Source organism: Octodon degus, unplaced genomic scaffold (assembly GCF_000260255.1).
Source record: "Octodon degus isolate 3935 unplaced genomic scaffold, OctDeg1.0 scaffold00071, whole genome shotgun sequence".
NCBI lineage: Eukaryota > Metazoa > Chordata > Mammalia > Rodentia > Octodontidae > Octodon > Octodon degus.
This window is the reverse complement of record NW_004524647.1, coordinates 7,477,909-7,499,718: the sequence shown is the minus strand read 5'-3', so window position 1 is coordinate 7,499,718 and position 21,810 is coordinate 7,477,909. Positions and strand designations below refer to the sequence as shown.

Below are 21,810 nucleotides of genomic sequence, written 5' to 3'. Positions count from 1 at the left end.
AAAAAAAAAAAAAAAAAAAAAAAATCTAAGAAATCAAGAAACAGCTATAGTCTATGAAAGAAATTTTACTTTATTTTTTTTCCCCAGTATTGGGGATTGAACTCAGGATCCTGTGCTTTATAGGCAGGCACTTATTCTACCGAACTATCTTCCCGGCCCCCGAAAAATTTTACTTTTGAGTATCTAGTTTAAATATGTAAAAAGTAACTTGTACTTTTCTCATGAGAATTCAGCCTTTTCAGTTTTTACTGTGTCAACTGCTCAAAATTGTTAAACTATTTGATTTAGAAGAAATAGTACTTTATAGTAAAAATTCATGCAGAGAATATAGCAGCAGCAAAGACTCTTCCCAAATTCTGAATATGTTTGGTATCTGATTAATAGATCATCTGAAAGAAACACACAGGACAGACTATTTTTTACATATTTTGCCATTTACCTCTTTATCCCCCAGGGTTTCAAGCAATAAAAGCAGAATTGTTTTGAAGTGCTCATCCCAAACACTGAATGATTCTTCCTGTGTTAGTTTCATGAGTTCATAAAGAGCAATTTTTCTTTCTTCTACACGTTCATTATGGTTCGATAGCTCTTTCAATAATTCTGCAACTAGGTCAGAGTGATCCAGAGAAAGATCTGTCAAAGGGACATAATTTTGTAACTCTGTAGATTAATTCTCGTAAGTGTGAGAATGAAAATTTGTAAGATTATGAAACATAATCAATGTTGTAGAAAAAGACATATATATTAAATAACTTTCTTTTCAATTGTCACCCCCAAACACCAATAAGACCTTATAAATATTTTATAATAAAAATGGGTTGGAAAGAACATTTAAATAAGCTCTCATATACTCATTATCCAGATTTAACAATTATCAAGATTTTATATTTTTATAGGCAAAAAAGCAGACTTGATCAAGGGCTGGCCAGATAGCTCAGCAGACTAAAGCGTCTGCTTAGGCAGAACCCAGTGGCCAGGGTTTGATCCCTGGCATGCTGTGCTGGCCCCGCTCCCGGGGCGCAATGAGATGGCAATTGAGATTGGGTGTGGCACAGCGTGCCTGTAATCCCACAGCTTGGGAGGCTGAAAACAGGAGAATCACTACAAGTCCAATCTATATAGTGAGACCCTGTAGACCCTATACCAAATACATTTTTTTAAAAAAAGGCAGACTTCATCAATAGAACAGATTAGAACTCAGCCACTTTATCTTTGACAAAACAAACATGTTCAATGGAAGAAAGCCTTTTAAATTAAAAATCGGAAAAATTGTCTCTCTACATGATAAAGACTAAAACTAGACCTATGTCTATCACCATGAACCAGACTAAAGAAAATAATAGATCAAAGATCTAAATATTAAGTTAGAAACACTCAATGTACTGGAAGAGAAAGTAGGTAGAAATCTTGAGGACATAAGTTTAGGCAGAGAGTTCATGAAGAAAACCTAAACTGTACAGGAAATACTTCAACGAATTAACAGCTCGAACCTCATCTTATTAAAAAGCATTTGCACATCAAAAGAAATGATTCACAGAGTGAAGAGACAATCCTGAGTGGGAAAAAACTTTAGCCAATTGTCTCCCAAAGAACTTTTACCTAAAACATACAAAGAATTGGAAAAAAAACCAACAGACTTCCAAATTCAAAGACACAATCCCAAAATGGGCATCTGAGAAAGAATTGCTATCATCAAGAAATCAACCAGTAACAAAATTTTGCTGGCGGGGCTGTAGGGAAAAAGGAACCCTTCTCCACTGCTGTTGGGAGTGTAGCGTGCTACAACCACTACAGAAATCAGTATGGAGATTCCTCAAAAAGCTAGGATTAGAGGTTTCATTTGATGCAGCTATTCCTCTACTGGGTATTTTCTCATAAGAAGTCAAAATATCATACCCCAGCAATACACATACACCCACATTTATAGCAGCACAATTTGTAATAGCTAGATCTTGGAAATATCCCAAATGCCCATCAACCAAGGAATGGATAAAAAAAAAGATGTATTTTTATATAATGGAGTACTATTCAGCAATAAAGAAGGATACATTTACGACTTTTATATGTAAATGGATGCAACTTGATACCATACACATTTAGTGAAATAAATTAGACTCACATATGTAAACATGACGTTGTCTCCCTAGTTTGAGAAACCGGAAGAGTAAATAAGAACCAAAATGTACAACAGATATGGTGAAATGGAAAGAAAATTTTAAAAAGGAAAAAAGGAATTAGGATGGGGGAAAGAGGAATGGAAGGGAAAAGAGAGAAAAAAAAACCCAGCTATACTACTGGTGTCTCTTAGTTCATAGAAAAGGAAGTTTGCACTTTTAACAGTTGGAGAAATTTTTATGTATGCATCTTGTACTCTGAGTAACTGCTTCACTTTGTAGTTCAGGCTGGCCTTGAATACACCATGTAGCCTAGACAGGCACTGATCTCATGACAGTCCTCCTGCCTCAGTCTTCCAGGTGCTAGGGTTTATAGGCATGCACCACCACACTTAGCTTCTTTTTAAATTTTAAAAGTTGAGTCTGACAGTTACTAAAGAGTTTTAATTTTGTTTTGCTATCTTTCACAAAGGGTAATTGTGAACTTATAGATTTTATGATGGCTAAAGAACACTTATCGCTTATTATCCAACAAGTCATCAAAAATACTCTTCATCATTTTTGTTGGAATAACAGTTAAATCTAAAAGGTTATTACATGAGAACATACAAAATACCACATATGGTGGATTAACTCATGGGCACCTTGTAACACTCAGCTGAACTGAATCAATATGGGGCTGGCTGTGGAAGGCCCATCTGAGGACCGTTGCCAACAGCATAAAAAAAGAGAACCAGAGGAGAAGATGGTGTGCTGTTGATTCCCCTGGAGAAGCTTGTTATACTGGTTGTCTTGATATGAACTCGGCTATTAACATTGTCGGGAGATCTCAGGTCCTTGCTATCGCTGCGCATGCCTGTGTTCTGTTGGGGGAGCTCTAATCCTTACTTTGGGTGTCACTTCTGGGCTCCAGTGCAGATCCCTCAGCCTACTAGCACAGATCCTTCATCCTGCTGGTGTAGACTTTCTGGCTTCTGCCACAGACCTTTAGGCCTTCCCAGTGCAGATCCTTGATGCAGATTCATATGACACACTGTGAGCTCTAGGCCTCCAGCTGGACTTGTGGAGGACATTGCCATGGGCTCTACATCTTCAGCTGGATTTTTTTGGTCTCTAGTATGTGGACAGATTTCCTGCATTCTTTTGCATCCGAATCTATAAATTATATGTCCTTATTAAATCTTTTGCCTTGCAAACCGTGACTACACCACCAGATTTTTCCTAAATTCTTTTGATGATCAAGGCTTTGAGGAACCCAAGTTTGTGCAATATTCATTTCCTTCCTAATTCCTCTGGAATCAAGTAAGTACAAGGTATGTTGCAGACTAATACTAGAACAATACTGCTAACTTAGGAACTACTGTAACAATATTATAAATCTCTCTCATGCAAAATCACTCTGAAAAGTTTTAAGGTCATTCTTATGAGAATGAGGCTTAAGGTCATTCTGATGAGAACATGGACTGTGTGATCTTACCAAATCTCAGTCTCTTATCCTTTATGTTTCTGAGATATTTACTTAATTATTGTGGAGGCTCAGTTTTTTTTATTTGCATTGGAAGACATCCACTTTCAAAGGTCATGGTAAGGACATGGACCTGGTATACAGTAACTTGCTAACATTGATATTCCTTGTATCCTTCTGACAAATATTGGCACCACTAACCTTCTGATACTTTTGTGAATACAATGAAAATACAGAAATAGATACAGCTGTCATAAAAATGAAGCGGGAACAACTACTACTGTGGTTTAAATGATGAATTATCCATGCAGCATTTACTCACTGATGATCAGTATAATACTAATGCTGATCTAAGAACAATTCAGAAGATAAGCATTACACTGTGATGAAATAATCCCATGTTCAAAAATACTTTAGCTAGTTTAGGTTTCTGTAATAGTTTCCTAAGATGTTTCTTTTAACAAATTGAAAATATAGGACCCTTGGTGGGTCTGGTGGTGCATGCCTGTAAGCCCAGCACTTGGAATGCTGAGGCAGGACAGTCATGAGTTTGAGGCCAGCCTGAACTACATAGGGAGACCCTGTCAAAAACAAAGAAACAAACCCTTGATAACTATGAGAATTAGATAATAAGACAGTGATTCTGCCCGGTATCATAATGTGGCTTTATGATCTTTGTGTTTATTATGTGTCTTGATATGAGAAGTTGGCAAAAACATGATTTGTCAGCCTGTTTAGTAATCAAATAAAAATGGCATTTTTCATTCACCAAAATTACAAATGACAAGGCATGAAGGTCACAGATTCCAGAGGAAAGGTTGGAAAATACGGGCTTTCAGAGCCTGGCTAGGTAAGAAAGGTGCCTACATGGAATGGCAACAGGGCACGCGCTCTAGGTGCAGAGTGTAATGACAAAGGGGTCAGTGGCTTCGGGTGAAGAGTACGGCAGACCAGAGCAGGATGGAGAGTGCCTCTGTGCAAGTGAGGAGGTTAGGAAACTGGATGCCAAGGAAATAAATATATTAGAGATAATGAAAGCCAGATTTCTTGTCAGAAAGTGGGGTTATCAATCTGGGGAATAAATTAGAATTCCATAGTGTTAGAATGGAATTGAAATTACTGATGCAAACACGTGCTTTTTGATAGGTATTGAAATAATCAGAGACATACATCTGTGTGTGTATGCATGAATGCACACTCTCACACACGTCTCAGCTCTGGTCTCTAAGGTTTAGGCAGTAGTGGTATCTCACTAGCAGTAAATAGTTAGTATCCAGGTGTCAACCTTTAAAAATTATTCCTCAGGGGCCATTGAGATAGCCTCAGCGGTCTAAGCGCCTGCCTGGCAAACACAAGGACCAGGTGTGATCCCTCGCGCCACATGCTGTGTGAACTGCATAGTGAGACATTATCAAATACAACAATTTAAATAAAATTTTAAAATTCAGTGAATATTAAAGATTCTTTAGGGCCTTCAAGGTAGCTCCATGGACTAAGCACCTGCTTAGGCAAGTGCAGGGACTGGGGTTCGATCCCTGGCACCACATGCCATGCTGGTCCTGCCCCTGGGTGCACCGAGCTGGCCACGGAGGCTGGGTTAGGTGGTGCATGCATGTAATCCCAGTGCTGGGGAGGCTGAAAACAGGAGGATCACTGTAAGTCTGAGCTGCATAGTGAGACTCTGTACCAAATTCATCAAAAAAATTTAAACCCCAGCTTGAATGGGATTTTGCTGATTACTTCAAAAACAAATGAACACCAAAATAAATGAGAGCTACAAATTATAACCCATGAAATATCATGGAAATGACATATACACACAATATGTAATCAAAATGTACACCAAAGTTTTTAAATGAATAAAGTTTAAGTTTAATGAAGTACAGGGTATTTAAAATATCTCCTGACAAAACACTTGCTTACAAAGAGAAAAACTTCATAGTGAAGATGGCTGATAAGTATCACTATAATCAAGCGATCAAAGTTAATATCACCAGGCATTAAGTGCTGCTTGATAGGGTGCAATGACAGGAATGCAGTCACTTCTGTGATTTTGATGCAAAGAATACCAAACTTGATTCTACTCATGAAAAGACATCACATAAATCCAAACTGAAGGGAATGCTACAAAACAGCTCATTTCTGATCCGCAGTCAGATTCATTATCCATTCCATCACTGGGTTAGGACCAAAATAGCTGATTTCTGACCTTCAAATATGCCATGGTTGTGAAAGTCAAAGAGGAACACTGCAGAATAAAAACCAAGGATGACTGAATACAGTCTGCAATTTTGAACTGGAGCATTTAGCTCTAAGATATTACTGAGGGATTCTGGGAGCATAGAAGAAATCTGTCTCCTCAGCTAGACAACTATACTGGCATAAGCTGTCTGATTTAACTATTTTAGAACTCTGGAGGCTATCTCTTGAAGGCTTTCAACTTTCAGATGACTGTACAATAACATTTGATCAATTCCAGCTTCTAGGATGGTGGCAGTTACTCATCTTCTACTTTCAGGCCCCTGGCAGGAGGCTATGTGTATGGTCCTGAAGGAGCCTGTATACAAGTGTGGGAGTCAGGGTGGGCAAAAAGGACCTTCATCCTCTAAATACTCAGGATCGGTGTTGTAATCACTACTGCTTTTGATCACAGGAGGGATACAGAGATGGGCAGCTATCATGGCAGCAGCACACCCCGATACTACCCTCACGGCTGAAGTGACTTAAGACTGGCACCCTCTCCCCCTTCTTTTATTTTAAATATTAAAAAAATATTATTTATTTATTTTTTTATTTGGTACAGGATCTCACTACACAGCTTCGACTTACAGTGTTCCTCCTGTCTCAAGCCTCCCCAGTGCTGGGATTACAAGCATGTGCCACCATGCCTATTTTCAGAGGCCAACACAGCATACCTGGGCTTCTGAGGGTGGCATGGCATGTGGTACCAGGGTTTAAATTCAGGTCTTTGTGCTTGCCAGGCAGGTGCTTAGACCGCAAGCTATCCGCTATTTCCCGAAAGGATCTTTTTTTTTTTTTTTTTTTTCAAAATGAGGATCAAACTTGGGACCTTACACTTGCCATGCAGGATCTTAAGCCACTGAACTATCTATCACCCCAGCTCCACCTTTCTCCTTTTGTTTGGAGCCAGATATTAGTGACAAAGACACTGAAAACAATTCCATGTATGAGGAAAAATTACAAAGTGATCATGTGTGCCTAGGGAAAGCATAGACTCAAAATATCTGAGAAGTTCTTAAGGTTACACTTCAGACTGATTCTTGCTACAGACATGGCCTAAAACAATCAATAAAACTGAAAACAAAAAACAAAAATAACAAAACCCCAGCCATACATAGGGTAAAGACGAGTCTGACTTTCAGAGTTAACCTCAATAACTAGAGTCAAATGTCTAGCTTGTGACATAAAGGAAGTAAAAATACCACAAACCATACAAAGAAACAGGATACTTGAAGGAAAAAAAAAAATCACAGAAGTTGTCCTTAAATCAGACTTGATGCTCTGTCTCTTACACAAATATTGGAAAGTACTATCATAAAGATGCTCAAAGAAGTAATGATGTGGAGAAAGTCAAGACAATGATTTATGAACAAAATGGAAATAATAATAAAGGCAAAGAAAACACAAGAAACCAAAAAGAAATTCTATTGAAGATTACAGTCACTAGCTGGGTATGGTAGTGCATGCCTGTAATCCTAGCACTTGAGAGACTGAGGTAAGAGGAATGCTGTAGCCTAAACTAAAAAGTGAGTTCAAGGCCAGCTAGAAGGGCATAGTGAGACGCTGCCTCAAAAACACAGAAAAAAACAAACAATAAACAAAACAAAAAAACCAAGATTACAGTAACTAAAATAAAGCATTCACTAGAAAAATTATTTAAAAGGCAGATTTGATTAGGCAGAAGACAGGATCAGCAAACTTAAAGAAGGGACACTAGCAATTATTGAGTTTGAGGAAAAGAAAGTTAAATGAATAGAGCCTAAGGGACATGTGACATACCATCAGGTGAATAGACTTATGTATCCTGGGAGTACCAGAACTAAGACTAAATGAAGAAATAATGGGTGAGAACCTCAGGTTTGCTGCAAGGTGTGAATATAAACATTTAAGAAGCTCAACAAAACCCAAGTAAGATGAATTTAGAGTGATCCATGTTAATATATATTATCATATTATGTATTATATTATAATCCAACTTTCAAAAGCCAAAGAGAATTGTGAAAGCAAGAAAGAAGTGACCTGTATTCAAAAAGGAAGTTCAAGATTATAAACATATTTCTCATCAGAAATTTTGGGCAAATTACAATCTACCAACCAAGAATCCTAATGTGACAAAATTATTCTTCAAAAATGAGAGAAAACTGGGTGTGGTGAGATATGCCTGCAATCCTAGCACTTGGCCCCTCCTTTTTTTCAATGGAACTGGGGATTGAACTCAGGCCGTTGTGCTTTCCAGGCAAGTGCTTATTCTACTGAGCCATCTCCCTGGCCCCAATCCTAGAACTCGGGAGGCTAAGGCAAGAGGATTGCCTCAAGTTCGAGGTCAGCATGGGTTACACAGTGAATTTAAGGCCAGCCTGAAGGTAAGAGAGAAACTGCATGGATAGTAATATGAACTACATAAACAAAAATCTTATACAGGCAATTATAAAAGCTATCATTATATTAATGATTTATAACTACTTTTTGTTCTTTACACAATTTAAAAGACCAGTGACACAAAAGATCAATTTATGTCTTTGCACACAATCGTATAAGAATATAATTTGTGATAGCAACTGAAAGGGGTGGGGCTGGAGCTGGAAAGACAGATTTTTTATGTTATTCAATCTAAGTGGCAAAAATTCAAATTAGAACATAAACCTTTAGATGGTAAATGCAAATCCTATGGTAACCACAGGACAGTAGCTATAAGATGTACACAAAAGAAAATGACAATGAAATTTAAATATTTTACTACAAAACAAGAACAACAAAATATTTCTCTATGAAAAAAATCAAATAAAAGGAGTTAATGCAGGAAATGAACAAAAAGATATATAGAGGGCTGGCCAGATAGCTCAGCAGATTAAAGCCCCTGCTTAGGCAGATGCAGGGGCCGAGGGTATGATCCTAGGGGCCAAGGGTTCCATCCCCCGGTCTGCTGTTCCAGCCTCGCTCCCAGGGCATGCTGAGGCTGTGAATGAGACTGGGTGCTATAATCCAGTGCTTGGGAGGCTGAAAAACAGGAAGGATCACTACAAGTTCAATATGTGTAGTGAGACCCTGTACTAAATACATAAAAAAAAGATATACAGTACGTAGAAAACAAAGACCAACACAATATTACTAAGTCCTTATCAGGGAAAGTACTTTAAATGTAAATGAACTGAATTCTTGCTGATCAAAAGACCAAGATTAGCAGAATGGATAAAAACACATGACTCAACTACATGCTCTCTAAAGAGCCTCACTTTGGATGTTAGATTGAAAGGTAAAGAATGGAAAAAGATGTTCTACTCAAATAGAAACTAAAAGACAGCATAGGAGGCCATACTAATAGTATCAGATAAAATAGATTTTAAAAATTTTTAAAAAGGTAAGACTGGTACAGTGGCACACAATTGTAGTTTCAACTACTTAGGAGGCTGGGGCAGGATTACAAGGTCAAGGCCAGTATGGGCAACTTAATGAGACTGGTCTCAGAAAAGTAAAAAAATGGCTGAATGTGTAGCTCACTGGTAGAGCACTTGCCTAGCATGCATTACTTTCAAATGATCCAGGAAGAAAACAGTTTTTTGTAACATACTTCTAGCTTTAAAGTTTGTAACAGTTATTTTAAAAGTAAAATAATTATATATAAAATAATTTTTTTTGGTTAGAAAAATCTGTCCCTGTCTGTCTCTCTTTTTCTCTTCTCTCTCAGCTATATTTGCTAAATTTTTTTCTACCCTAAAATGTCAGTGGGCCTAATTTGTCTGCCACTCTGTGATCTGTGTGCTTAAGGAATTTTTAAAGGATTAAAGTAACCAAAGCTAGGTATCAATTTACCATGAGATTGTTATTACATAGTATTTAAAATATATTTTCATGCTAAATCCAATTTATTCCTATTATGCTTCTATTATGAGCAAACCTTAGTAACATAAATGTATTTGTGACACAATAAACCATATTAAAGTTCAGAGGGGTGGCAATTTTATAGATTCTTACATAGTTTAAGACTTAGCTTGGTAAATTATCATAATTTTGGCTTCATAATATAGCAAGTCTTTTAACATGGGAGGCTGGTTAAAGCATGATTCAACCTTATTTATCATCAAAGAAATATAAATGAAGGCATCTTTCCGTTTATCAAAATTACAAAATTTGAAAAGATTTCTAATCTCTCAATCTTTGCAATGATAAAATACACATTAAGATGACCTGTTTTTCACACATGAAAATTAAAAACATTGAAATATTTTGTTAGAGAGGAAAATAGGACTGTATTTCGTTGAAGTGTTTTTTAACATATAAATTGGTAGTAACTTTTAAACTTTAAATTCATGTATCAATTGAGTAATTTCATCTTTATAAAATTCTCTTAACACTAATTACTCTAACATGTTCATAAAAATGCACACAAAATTATACTAACAGTAATATTATGCAAATAAAAGTCAGAAATTATTTAATGCAGAATAATATAATCATACTGAGAGGGAGACAACTTTGATGTTTATTCATAGTTATTGGAATCTTTCAAAAATGCATTATATAATTCATAGAAAAAAGGAATTTGTCATGAAGAATAAAACATTTGTAATGTTTTATACTTTATCATCACTTTAAGTAGGGTAGGTAGTATAATCACTCTACCCTCTTTTAAAGGTCACAACAAAGACGAAAGAGCTCAGTCATGCAGCTTGTAAGTGTGAGAACTGTGACCTAAGACTTCACATGAATAGCAGCTAACAATAGTTTTTCTCCTATACTTGTCCTGTATCTTATTAATAAATGAGTTTGTGTATGGCTTCACATCATATTCTGAAAAATAGACAGCTGGGCATGATGTTGCACAACTGTAATCTCAACTAGTCAGGAGACTGAGGCAAGAGGCTAGCTTGGTAAAGGCAGTTAAGACCTTGTCTCAAAATAAAAAGGGGTTGGGGGCTATAGCTCATGGTACAACATTTCCCTAATACATTAAAAGAAGGTCATTTCCTCAAAAGTTTTCTTATTCTGGTACATAAATGAAAAGTGCATCTAGGGGATTAATTAAACTTATAAGCTATAATTGGCTGGAGCTGGAGCTGGGAGGATACTAGCTTTCTTGATTTTGAAGATAATATCAAGATGACCATTCTGTTTGTCAGTTTAAAGAAGAAAACTACCAAACTACTAGAAAAAATCCTCTAACAGATAGGAGAAAAACATTCTTATTCGAAAGACCATTACATTTTATGGAGTTTCAATAAAAGAGCAAATACACTCCTTTTGCTCTGCTGACTACTCACACTAAAAGCCTGACCCATAACATACCATCAGGAAACTGGTCAGCATCGTCATCAAACATAGCTTCCTTGAGGGCTGATTTGTTGAAAGGACTGATGGTATCTGAATAGTTATACGGATTATAGTCTCGAGAGCGCGGAGAGGAGTGAGCAGGCATCGAGTGGAGCAATGCAGCTTTATTGTCAAGGACTGTTTGGCTTGAGTCGGTGGCATCACCTCCTGCTCTTGGGTCTGACATGCCAGGACCACCACATATCTATTGATGGGAAGGGAAAAGCGCAACAAATTAACTCTATGTCAAATATTTCTTTAATATTCTCAAAAGATGTTTCCCTACTCTTTAAGAAACTTAATAATAATCACCTAAAAAAACCCAACAATATTTATATTCAAAATTACAATACTCATAGCAAGGATACAAAATCACAGCTGCAAGGGCAAAGAAGAAAACTCTTAAGAATACCACCTCCAATGCTGTCTCATTATAATTCCTTTCCCAAAGCTGAACCAAATGATATATACAGTGGGATTAGCAATAACTTCTCCATGCCAGCTAAAGATACAAAAGGACTGTCATTAGTAATAGAAGTAAAAGCTGCTAGATTCTATTATTAAGTTAATAAATTATACAATACATATATTATTTGCCAACAAAGTAAAAGAATATCAAATTTTATTTTTTATTTTTTTTTGGTGGAACCGGGGACTGAACTCAGGCCCTTGCACTTGCCAGGGAAGTGCTTATTCTACTGAGCTATCTCCCCGGCCCCTAAGAAAACTAAATTTTAAAAGTACTGCTTTAAAAAAACAAGGCTTACAAGGCCCACATCACTTTTGGAGGAATGCCTAAGGAGTTGATGCTCATTAGCATATTTGCCAAAATATCAATACTAACACTGATATGACTACTAGTATCAAAATAATTATCACTACAAGTATCACCAATTCTACGGTGTACTAAACCTTTGAATAAGCCCTTTATAAATATTCCTTCAAATACTTAAGTGTGCAACTATTACATGCCAGGCATTGTTTTTGGTATGAAGAAAAGATTAGTAAGAGGAAAGTGATAGATGATGTAGAGTGTCACAGAGAGAGAAAACATTTTCTCAGGCTTTTGCAGAGAGCAAATTGGTCAAGCAATGGCCATGACTCATCCACATGGCTGACACTGACAAAGGATCTGCAAACTGCGGTACAGGGTTTCAGGATAAATCTTGAGGGGATCTGACTGACCCTATCACGTACAAAAGTTACATTTCTTGTTATATAGGTCATGCTTTAACTTAGTCTTAACCATCCAGCAGAAAAATATAAAAACAAAGTATAAAAAGTAAAGCCATATTAATATGCTGAGCTGTAAAAGGCTCAAATCAACAACTTCTGACATTGCCAGTCCTATGGAAAACCCACTACTATTATGGACTACTGGATTATATTGGAATATTTTGCTGAGTTCATGCACCTATAATATTTAAATAGCAATGGAATACCCTTATCTGACAAAACAAAAAAAGGGGATACAAATGAACAACCATTTTGTATCCCCTTGTATCAATCATTTTGTATATTCAAAATAGTTAAGATAGATATACAGCTACATTTTCTTAACTCAATGAATAGAAAGATTTGTTCTAATAGTGTTTGTGGACAGGATATCATGTCTGCATCTTGCACAATGAATAACCACTAAGACAACAACATGCAATGTATTAATTATTGAAACTGTCCTACAAAAAAAAAATTCCTATGATGAAGGAAAAAAAAAAGAGATTAGTAAACAAAAGAGAAAGAAAGAAAAAAAAAGAGAAAGACATTCTCATGGAGTTTACAGTTTAGGGGAGGGTCACAGACAATGAAAGACTTAATGATTGAGTAAAGTAAATGGTGTGGTAGAAGGTGCTTACTGTAATGGAAAAAAAATAGTGTGGTATTAGACCATGGGTGCCATGGAGGCTGAGGGGAGTTCATAGGTTAAACAGGGTGAATAGGGTTCACTGAAAACCTTTAGAATGAGGAACAGAAGGAAGTAAAGGAACTAGCCATGGTACTAGCTAGAGGAAGAATGTTCAAAATATACTCAGTACAAAGACATGGAGGCAGGAATATGCCCAATAAGTTCAAGGAACAGCAAGAAGGCCAGTGTGGCAGGAACTGAGTGAATAAGGAAAAAAGCAGAGATGAAGCCATGGAGAGATATAGAAGGAAATTTACTGTGTACACTTTGGCTTTAATCCTGAGACAGGAACCTCCTATAGAGCTGTGAGTAGCACACTTTTTTGGAGGGCAAGGACACAAATGAAGAGGCCAATTAGACTCCTATTGTAATAATCTAGATGAGAGAACTCATGACTACTTGAACCAGACAAACTTTGGCGAGAAGTTGATAGATTCCAGCTACATCTGATAAGACTTCCTGACAGACTGGATAGGGAGGGTTAGAAAAAGAGAGGACTTAGTATAACTCCTTTGCTGGGGTTGTAGTATTGCCATTGTTTTTGCTGAGCAAGTAGTACTGCCATCAATTAAGACAGGTGGAGTAGTTTCAGGGGAGAAGATCAGGAGTTGAAATAGGCTGCTGAATGTATGAACGTTGACCTCAGGAGAGGGGCCTGGGTTTGATGGAGCCCTAAGATGTACCAAACTCACAACAATTTTTAAGGTAGTGAGTAATATCCATATTTTCCTAAAGAGGACATTAAGGTTTAGAAATAAACACCTGACTAGCTAATAATTGCCAGGACCTGGGATTTAAACTCAATTCTGTTATACTCCATTACTTTGTACCATGCTGTGTCTGAAAAGCAAATCTGAGTATCACCCAAGCATTGATTCTTACTAACATATTGCTGATACATGCAGTTTTTAGGATAGAGAACTTCAAAGATGAATGGTAAGATGGTTTTTGGCAATCAATTTACTAGGCCCACTACAACCCAGCTCTGCTAGATAGGCATGGAGAGAAAAACAACAGAAGAAAGAAGCTGGGAAGGCAGGGAAGGAAGCATTTTGCACTGAAACACTATAATGCTCTGCAACTTTGTAAACATTAAGAAACAACAAATTCTAGGATATCTTGTAAGAAAAGTCTAAGTTGCCACAAAAAAAAGACCAAAAAAGCACCAAAGTAAAAAACAACTAACTTTGAATAATGGTAAAGGCAAATAATATTCACATAGAAAGTTTTTAACAATCTTAATTGGAATCACATAAAATGATGATGCAAAACACTTATACCACAATAAAGAAAAAAATTGAAACTACTTATTTTACCTTACAAGATTCATGAGATATGGTCCACATCCCACTCCTTGCATTAACAATTCTCCAACTATACAGGCTTTCTTTACAGCTTCTTCTAGTTATCTGCCTTCGTAAAACTGCTAATTCTTTCATAGAATGGTCCTCTGAATTTGTGTGGTTTTAAATCCCAATGTACGTACCATTTCTTGAGAGATATGTCCTCTGACTTAACAACTTCTAATTGATTCACTCTTCTGTGAGGCATATTATAAACTAGAACTCTAAGGTATTATTTCTATCTGAGTATCAAAAGGAAATTTGAGGACATGAGGTCTTATAACTCTAATAACTACTATATAACAGTGCATGGCATGTGGCACCTATTAAATACTTGTAAATAGCCCCTAGAAAATTAATTTGAAAATGCCAGAAAGTAAAGGTCAAAAACAAAAGTTAATGAAGACTGAAACAGTCTACAACATAAGAAATTCAAATACTCACTGAATCACTATCATCTTTTTTAGAATCCCTTTTCAATGGTTCATTCATATCTTCTTGACTACGGAAGCTGAAATTTTGAATTGCTTCAGTGACACCTCTTAGGGAGCTATAAATATCTTCAGAGTTCATATTTTCTGTGTCATAATCAAATGCACTATAAAAAAGATAACACTAATTTTTACTTGTGGATAGTTTTGAAATACAAACATATCTAAGGAGATTGTGTAGGGTATTTACAAAGAAAGGATTAGAGAATGCTGTATTCCTTGAAGCATAATTAACAAAATAAAATATGGTAGTTATATATGTGGGTAAAGTACACATCCTATTTTTATGTTTTATCTATAAACTTACTTTTCTTCCTTACTTTTTGAGGTAGTTGGTCAATATTAGATTTAAACATCCATCATAATAATTAACCTCATTATCTATACTAAGTAATACAAATGAAAGACAATTTATAATTTACTGGGCTTATAAAACACCTCTGAGAATAATTATGCTATTTAACAAAACAAAAGGTGTGTCAGTAGGTTTTCTTTCCCTTCAAAAAACTTTTGCATCCAAATATTATTATTTCAATGGTTTGTTTTTGAATAAACTTCAAATTGTTTGCCAAATTTGCACTTCTAGTATCTTTCAAGTCAGGTAGAAATTGACAGAATTATATTAACATCTGATTTTCTAAGAATAGGACTTTGCAAATACAAAACATGACGGAATGTTATCTTGTTATTACCTTGGAGATAACGTATTCTGTGATGTATTAGTAGGAGAAGTAAGAGGACTGGACCAGTTGGCTGGTGATCGCGGTGTTGGTCTTGTCAAAGGACTCCCCATAGAACTCTGGAAGGAGTCAAATATTAACACATCACAGGTAAGTTCAACTAAAAAGCTCTCAGAAAAGCCATATAATCATGAGGTAGAACCATATCAAAGAGTCTTATTTACAAGTCAGTATTTTAAATGTTCATGTACTTATGTCTGGTTTGGGGGAAAACTTTTCACTCAGGAACCTATTTAAGAAAGATTTACTAGTACATGTTTGCAATATGTAATCATTACATTCCTCGTGCATGCTTGTCATTCTAGCATGCAGGAGGATGGCTTTGAATTCAAGTCCAGCCTGGGCTACCTAGTGAATTCACAATCAGTCTAAAGGACATAGCAAGACCCCATCCCAAAAAAACCAACCAACCAACCAACCAACCATCCTCATGGTTAAACAATGTATCTTAATTCTTTTTTTTCCTCTTGTCTTCCCCTTTTGCTCCCCCCCAAAATCTCTTCAGTCCTTTTGTCTTCTTTTCACCTTCTTTCAATTATTATCAGTATCTTTTCCTTCAATGATTCAACCAGATCCTAAACTAAAACTTTTAAATTAGCTTTCTGTTTTGAGGCAATTTTCTACTTGCAAACCATGACTAGAATCAAGTTTCATTCTTCTTGAATTTGTTTAACAAATGATCTTCACAACAGAGCGAAACCTGGTCATATTATTTTGTCCATCTCTTAAAATATAATGAAACAATCCTTATCTTTTAAAAAAGATAACTGACTTTGATTCATAAATTATTTTAAGTTACTTTTACCCTCACTCCTTACCTTAAGCCTACTAATAAGTACAACTATATTCACCTTTATCAGTAACCTAAGTGGTTGGTCTCTTTCTCTGTCTCGTCTCTCTCAAACTCAGGATAGTTCTTAGTGTATTATATAAACTACATATCCTACTCAATGTTGCATTTACTCAGATCTCACGTCCTTAAAACAAAATCTTATGTATCTAAGCACATGTAAACTCATAAGCCTGTAAACATTAAACACCCTCTATGAAGCTCGCTTGTTAACCCTGGAATAATCCCTTTTTAGTACTCAAGGATTGGTTCATCTAAAGCTGGTGCATTCATATATGTTCTGCTCACATTTGGCTTTCCTTATTTACACTGTAGGTACTGTTCACAAGTAGTCCAATGTGCACAAATCATAAAACAAACATGCTGGGACAAGAACAGCTAAGTGATACTATTCTTTCCAAAACAACATTTAATTCTGCTCAAGAAATGCTGCCTGATGCGCATGTAAAAATTACATATTAGGATTGAATTTACTTCATGTGAAAGACAGCAATTATTGTTAAATCATCACATTATATAATAGCCAAGAAAAAAAGTGAGAAATACCTGGGTTCCATTGCCAGTGTTTCTAAGGTGATTATGTAGCAATTTAGTAGCACCATCTTGAAAAGTTTTTGGTAAAGCTCCTAATAGCATTGTAAACTCTGGAGTATTGAGTTCAAATAAAGAAATCAGCACTGATTGTGCTGCCTGAAAAATAAAAGCATACAGAAAGTACACAAATATATTTTGTTCATTCAAAAGTGACCATTTTCTTCTCTCCCAATTTCTGTTTAACAGCATAAATAAAGATTGATTATCTCAGGGAAAGAAAGGGTGTTGTTTTCATAATTCTTTCCTTTTAAGGACATTCCCTGCCCCAGTGTTGGGGACTGAACACAGGCACTGTGTGTAATAGGCAAGGAGTTTACCACTGTTACATATCCAACCTTTGGAAAGAGAAAGCATTTGACTTCCTTTTTTTGTTTTGTGGAAGTTAAGAATGGAGTATGAAAAGTCAACAACTATAACAACAGCAAAAGTTAGTCAGATGCTTTCTAGAGTTACTCTGGCTATCTACATACTATTTCAGTTTTCCTAATAAAAGATTACAAGGAAAATGGATGGCTGTATAAAACATAGCCAGAGCAAATGAACCATAATATCTACTTCCTCAATGTGTGGCTCTCAAAATAACTAACAGTTTTTTGTTAATTAAGTAATCTAACAAGTCTATAATTAAGCTAAAACAAGCCTACTGTTTAGTGGAAATGGGTACAAACAAAGGTTACTCAGATCAGTCAAGAAAATGTACAAAAGGGCTGGGGAGACAGTTCAGCAGCCTAACTGTCTGCCTGGCAAGTGCAAGGTCCTGAGTTCAAGCCCCAGTACCGCTTTCCTTTCATCTTCTAAAATAATTGAGTTACTAAAAATCATTGAAGTTCAGGTTACATAGAAAATTATGAAGAAAGGAAACTACGAATGATCACATAACTTGTATACAAATGTGTACCTTGCATGGAACGTTTCTGAGCTTATTCTATGAAAACTTAAGCGTGGTACACTTATAGCATCTGAGTATACAACAGAGGAATGATCAAATTGTGTTACACTAAAACAATGTAACATTATACAATAGTTTTGGAGGATAACACAGTTCAATTTTGTTAATTTGGAGAAATTAGGAGAATTCTATCATTCTATTATAGATTACTTTTTTTTTTTTTTTTTTTTGATCTTTTTAAGAAACGGTCTCACTGTGTAGTTCAGGCTGGCTTCTGAGCTCACTTTGTAGCCCAGTATGGTCTTGAACTCATAAAAGGTCCTCCTGCCTCAGTCTCCTGAGTGCTGGGATTATAGATTACAGACATGTGTCACCACACCCAGCCTTATCATAGATTACTGAAAGAGAAATATATAAAACAACAGCTATAACATGAGTTCATTTTATTAATAACAAAGCATATATTGTATGTATGTGTACTTAAACACATTACTAGTGCATTTTGAAAACAAAAATTTATAATGTTGCACTCTTTAGATTCACACTGAAGGGAAGTTAAACTGAGTAAATAAACCAGTGACTAGGAAAACATATTTGTGTCTATCTAGGGTTTTAATTCAGATATTAAATTTTATGGACAGACAGCATACCTACTCCCAAACCATTCATCAAGTACATTTTTTCCTTGTGATTTTAAGCTATACTTTTATCATGAACTAATCTCTTATATAAACTTAAGTGTTTCTGTGTCCTCCTTTATATTCCACTTATGTATTTGTTTAGAATGACTTAAATTACCACAGGTTATTTAAATTACTACATTTTAATCAAGACCTTTATATACCTTATTTAAAATTTTTTCAATCACATTCACTTTACTGAATATATTTTATACTTAAAGTAAGTTTTCAGGTCTTTAAATCAATGTAATATACACATACAAATTTTAAAAAGGCAAAGCTATAGAAAAAACTTTTTTAGTTCTCAATTCTGTTTAGTTCTCCAGAATTCTCTGTAATGCTTGTTTTGCACTGACAGTTAGATATTCATAGCTTCACATATTTATTTTGTATGCACTTCAGAATTTTCTGTCCTATTATATAATGTGAAAATTTAGGCTTTTTTTTTTTTTTTTTGCGGATCCAGGGATTGAACTCAGGCCCTTGCACTTGTCAGGCTTTATTCCACTGAGCCATCTCCATGGCCCTCTAGGCTCTTTTTAATATCAACCCTTTCCCTCTCACTCTTTTCTCCTATACTATGGAAAATGCTAATAGTTCATTTTTCTTATTAGCCAGTGCTTAAATACATGTGTAATGTAATTCTGGTTTTGAGGTAGGGTCTCATCATGTAGTTCAAGCTGGCATTGAACTCAATAAGTAGTTCAGGGCAGCCTCGAACTTACAGCAATCTTTCTGCCTCAGCTTCTGAGTGATGGGACTGTGAGTGTGTACTACCAGGCATAGCTTCATATCATTCTTTTACTAAAAAATGTGCCAACAGCTTCTGTAAGTCATTTTCTTTTGGTCAATGTACCTCAAGACTTGTCAGTTTAACTAATTTTTCAAAAGAAGCAGCTTTTGGTTTTGTTGATTTTCTTTACTGTTTTCCTATAATCCATTAATTTCAGCTTTTATCTTACTTATGAGAGTATAAATTATGACATAATTACAAAGTTAGATCTTTCCTCCTATTGGATTCAAGTCTGTGTTGCCGCCCCACTTAAGGTGGTGGATTAGGCTACTGATTTGATAGCTTTCTTCTTTGCCCAAGCATCAATATTTGAAAAGATCCTCCTGAGCAATGCTTTAGCTGCATCTGTACATATTTCTTTTCATTTTTGTTTTTTTGAGTCAGGGTCTTAATAGCCCAACTGGCCATGAACTATGTAGCTCAAGCAGGCCTTGAACTCATGGTAATTTCCTGCCTCAGCCTCCCAACTACAGGGATTACAGGTGTGCATCATCATGTCTGACTGTGCATACCACCAATGTCTTCATTTTCATTCATTTCAATCGATTTTCTAGCTTCCTTTTTATTTCTTTGGCTTGCTAGCTATTTAAGGAATGGATTATGTAATCTGATATATACGACTTTTGCAAATTTCTTTCTGTCCCTAATTTCTAATTTCACTCCACTGTGATCAGAGAACACTCTTTGTGTTAGTTCTATGGTTTTAAACCACTCAAATTTGTTTCATGATTTAGCATGTTCGATGTATACTTAAGAATACATACTGTCATTAATGGGTACAATCTTTATCACTGTTAATAAAGTTCACAACACAGTCTGAGGACTCCTTTGCTGCAAACAGTAAAGGAAATGAGGACATAGGACTCAAATAATGAATAACTACAGGTGAATGGAAGTCTGAGGAAGACGCTGAAGAGAAAAGGTCCAGGAACACATCTGTGCAGCAAGATTAGGGAAGAAAAAAACATGTACAAACTGGAGACCAGAGCACCTAGGAAGGAAATTCCCAACAAATAAATCAGTGATATATGCTTTTGAGTAAATGAACAATACTGGCTATTATAGATATGTGGCAAGGATGTTAAAAATATAAACAGATTATTTTAAAACAATTTTAAAAGTTCAAGCAAATGAAATAAGGAAAATTATCAATCCTAAAACAAATTTCTCTAAGAAAGGAGGCATTAGCAAACTGCTTATTAGGTACAGGCACTAGTACCTGCAAAACCAAATGTCAGTTTTTCTGATGATGTCTAAGTACTGATTCATAAGTATTTTGAAGATTATGGAGATGAATACAGCAAAGAATATAGGAACATGGTAATAGTAAGTCCTCATTTACCGACTGTAGTGGTTAGGCTTAGTTGTGTTGACGTGCTTGGCTTGGGAGCTGCCTAGGGAATGAGCAAAGCACACCTCTGGAGGTGACTGGGTGGACCCTGGCGGTGAGACTGTGGGAGCTATGCACAGGCCCTAGTCCCTTCCTCTCTGCCACTGTTCTTCTCTGCTTCCTGTTCACCATGAACTGAGTATGTTTGTTCTGCATGCCCTTCTACTATGATGTTGCTGCCTTGGAGCCAGCAGACCAGCTGTATCTCCTGAAAACATGAACCAAATTAAACCTCTCCTCTTTTAAGTTTTAGGTTTCAGGAATTATGTCTCAACAATGGGAAAGCTAATACACTAAAGTAAATAAATATAATGTCTACATTACCAACAAATCAATAAATAATGCCTAAAATTGATAAATCAAGAAACAATGTCAGCTTTTATTAAGAATACAAATATGTGAGGACTGATTCAGAATATTTTATTTTTTGTGGAACCAGAGATTGAACTCAGGCCTTGCACTTGCCAGGCGACTTAGAATATTTTGAATACTAGAGGTTTGGAGGATTATGCTAAGGATAGCTATTTTTGACCCTTCTGCTTGAGTATTATGCTTATATCAATTGGATAAAACTTAAAAGAATTTTAAAAAGATTAAACAAAGCACTTCGTAATTCACTGCTAATGGTAATACCATAAAAATACTAGTTTCCTTCACTGGCAATCCAAAATTACTAGCTTGCTTTTCTAATTTATATTCTAGCCTTATTAAAACACACACACACACACACACACACACACACACACACACACACACCTTCCGAACATCAGAACTTTTGGGTTCTGTTGTCCATGTGATGACCCGGGACACTGCGAGGCGAGTTTCACTGGAATTTATAAAATCTCCTGGATCCATCTGTTTGGCCAGAGTTTCTATGTACTTAAGGATAGCAACCTTCACCTGCAAAGAGATAAGCACAGTGAGAGAGGATAATAGGACAGTTATTGTGAAACAGTGTAGAACGCTTCAGAAATAACCACACAACTATTTTTTTGAGGGAGGTATTG

At 35.9% G+C, this 21,810-nt stretch overlaps 1 protein-coding gene across 12 annotated transcripts in view; it reads right to left on the bottom strand.

Moving 5' to 3' along the window:
* Clasp2 (cytoplasmic linker associated protein 2) overlaps window positions 1–21,810 on the bottom strand; it is a 203,474-nt gene that overhangs the window by 9,086 nt on the left and 172,578 nt on the right. For all 12 annotated transcript variants that reach the window (XM_023719722.1, XM_023719727.1, XM_023719721.1 and 9 more), the window contains 6 exons: window positions 21,560–21,703; window positions 17,004–17,147; window positions 15,560–15,666; window positions 14,821–14,974; window positions 11,104–11,332; window positions 440–633 (listed from right to left, as the gene is read on the bottom strand). In XM_023719722.1, coding sequence (XP_023575490.1) covers window positions 440–633; window positions 11,104–11,332; window positions 14,821–14,974; window positions 15,560–15,666; window positions 17,004–17,147; window positions 21,560–21,703 — 972 coding nt within the window. The remainder of the gene's footprint in view (window positions 1–439; window positions 634–11,103; window positions 11,333–14,820; window positions 14,975–15,559; window positions 15,667–17,003; window positions 17,148–21,559; window positions 21,704–21,810) is intronic.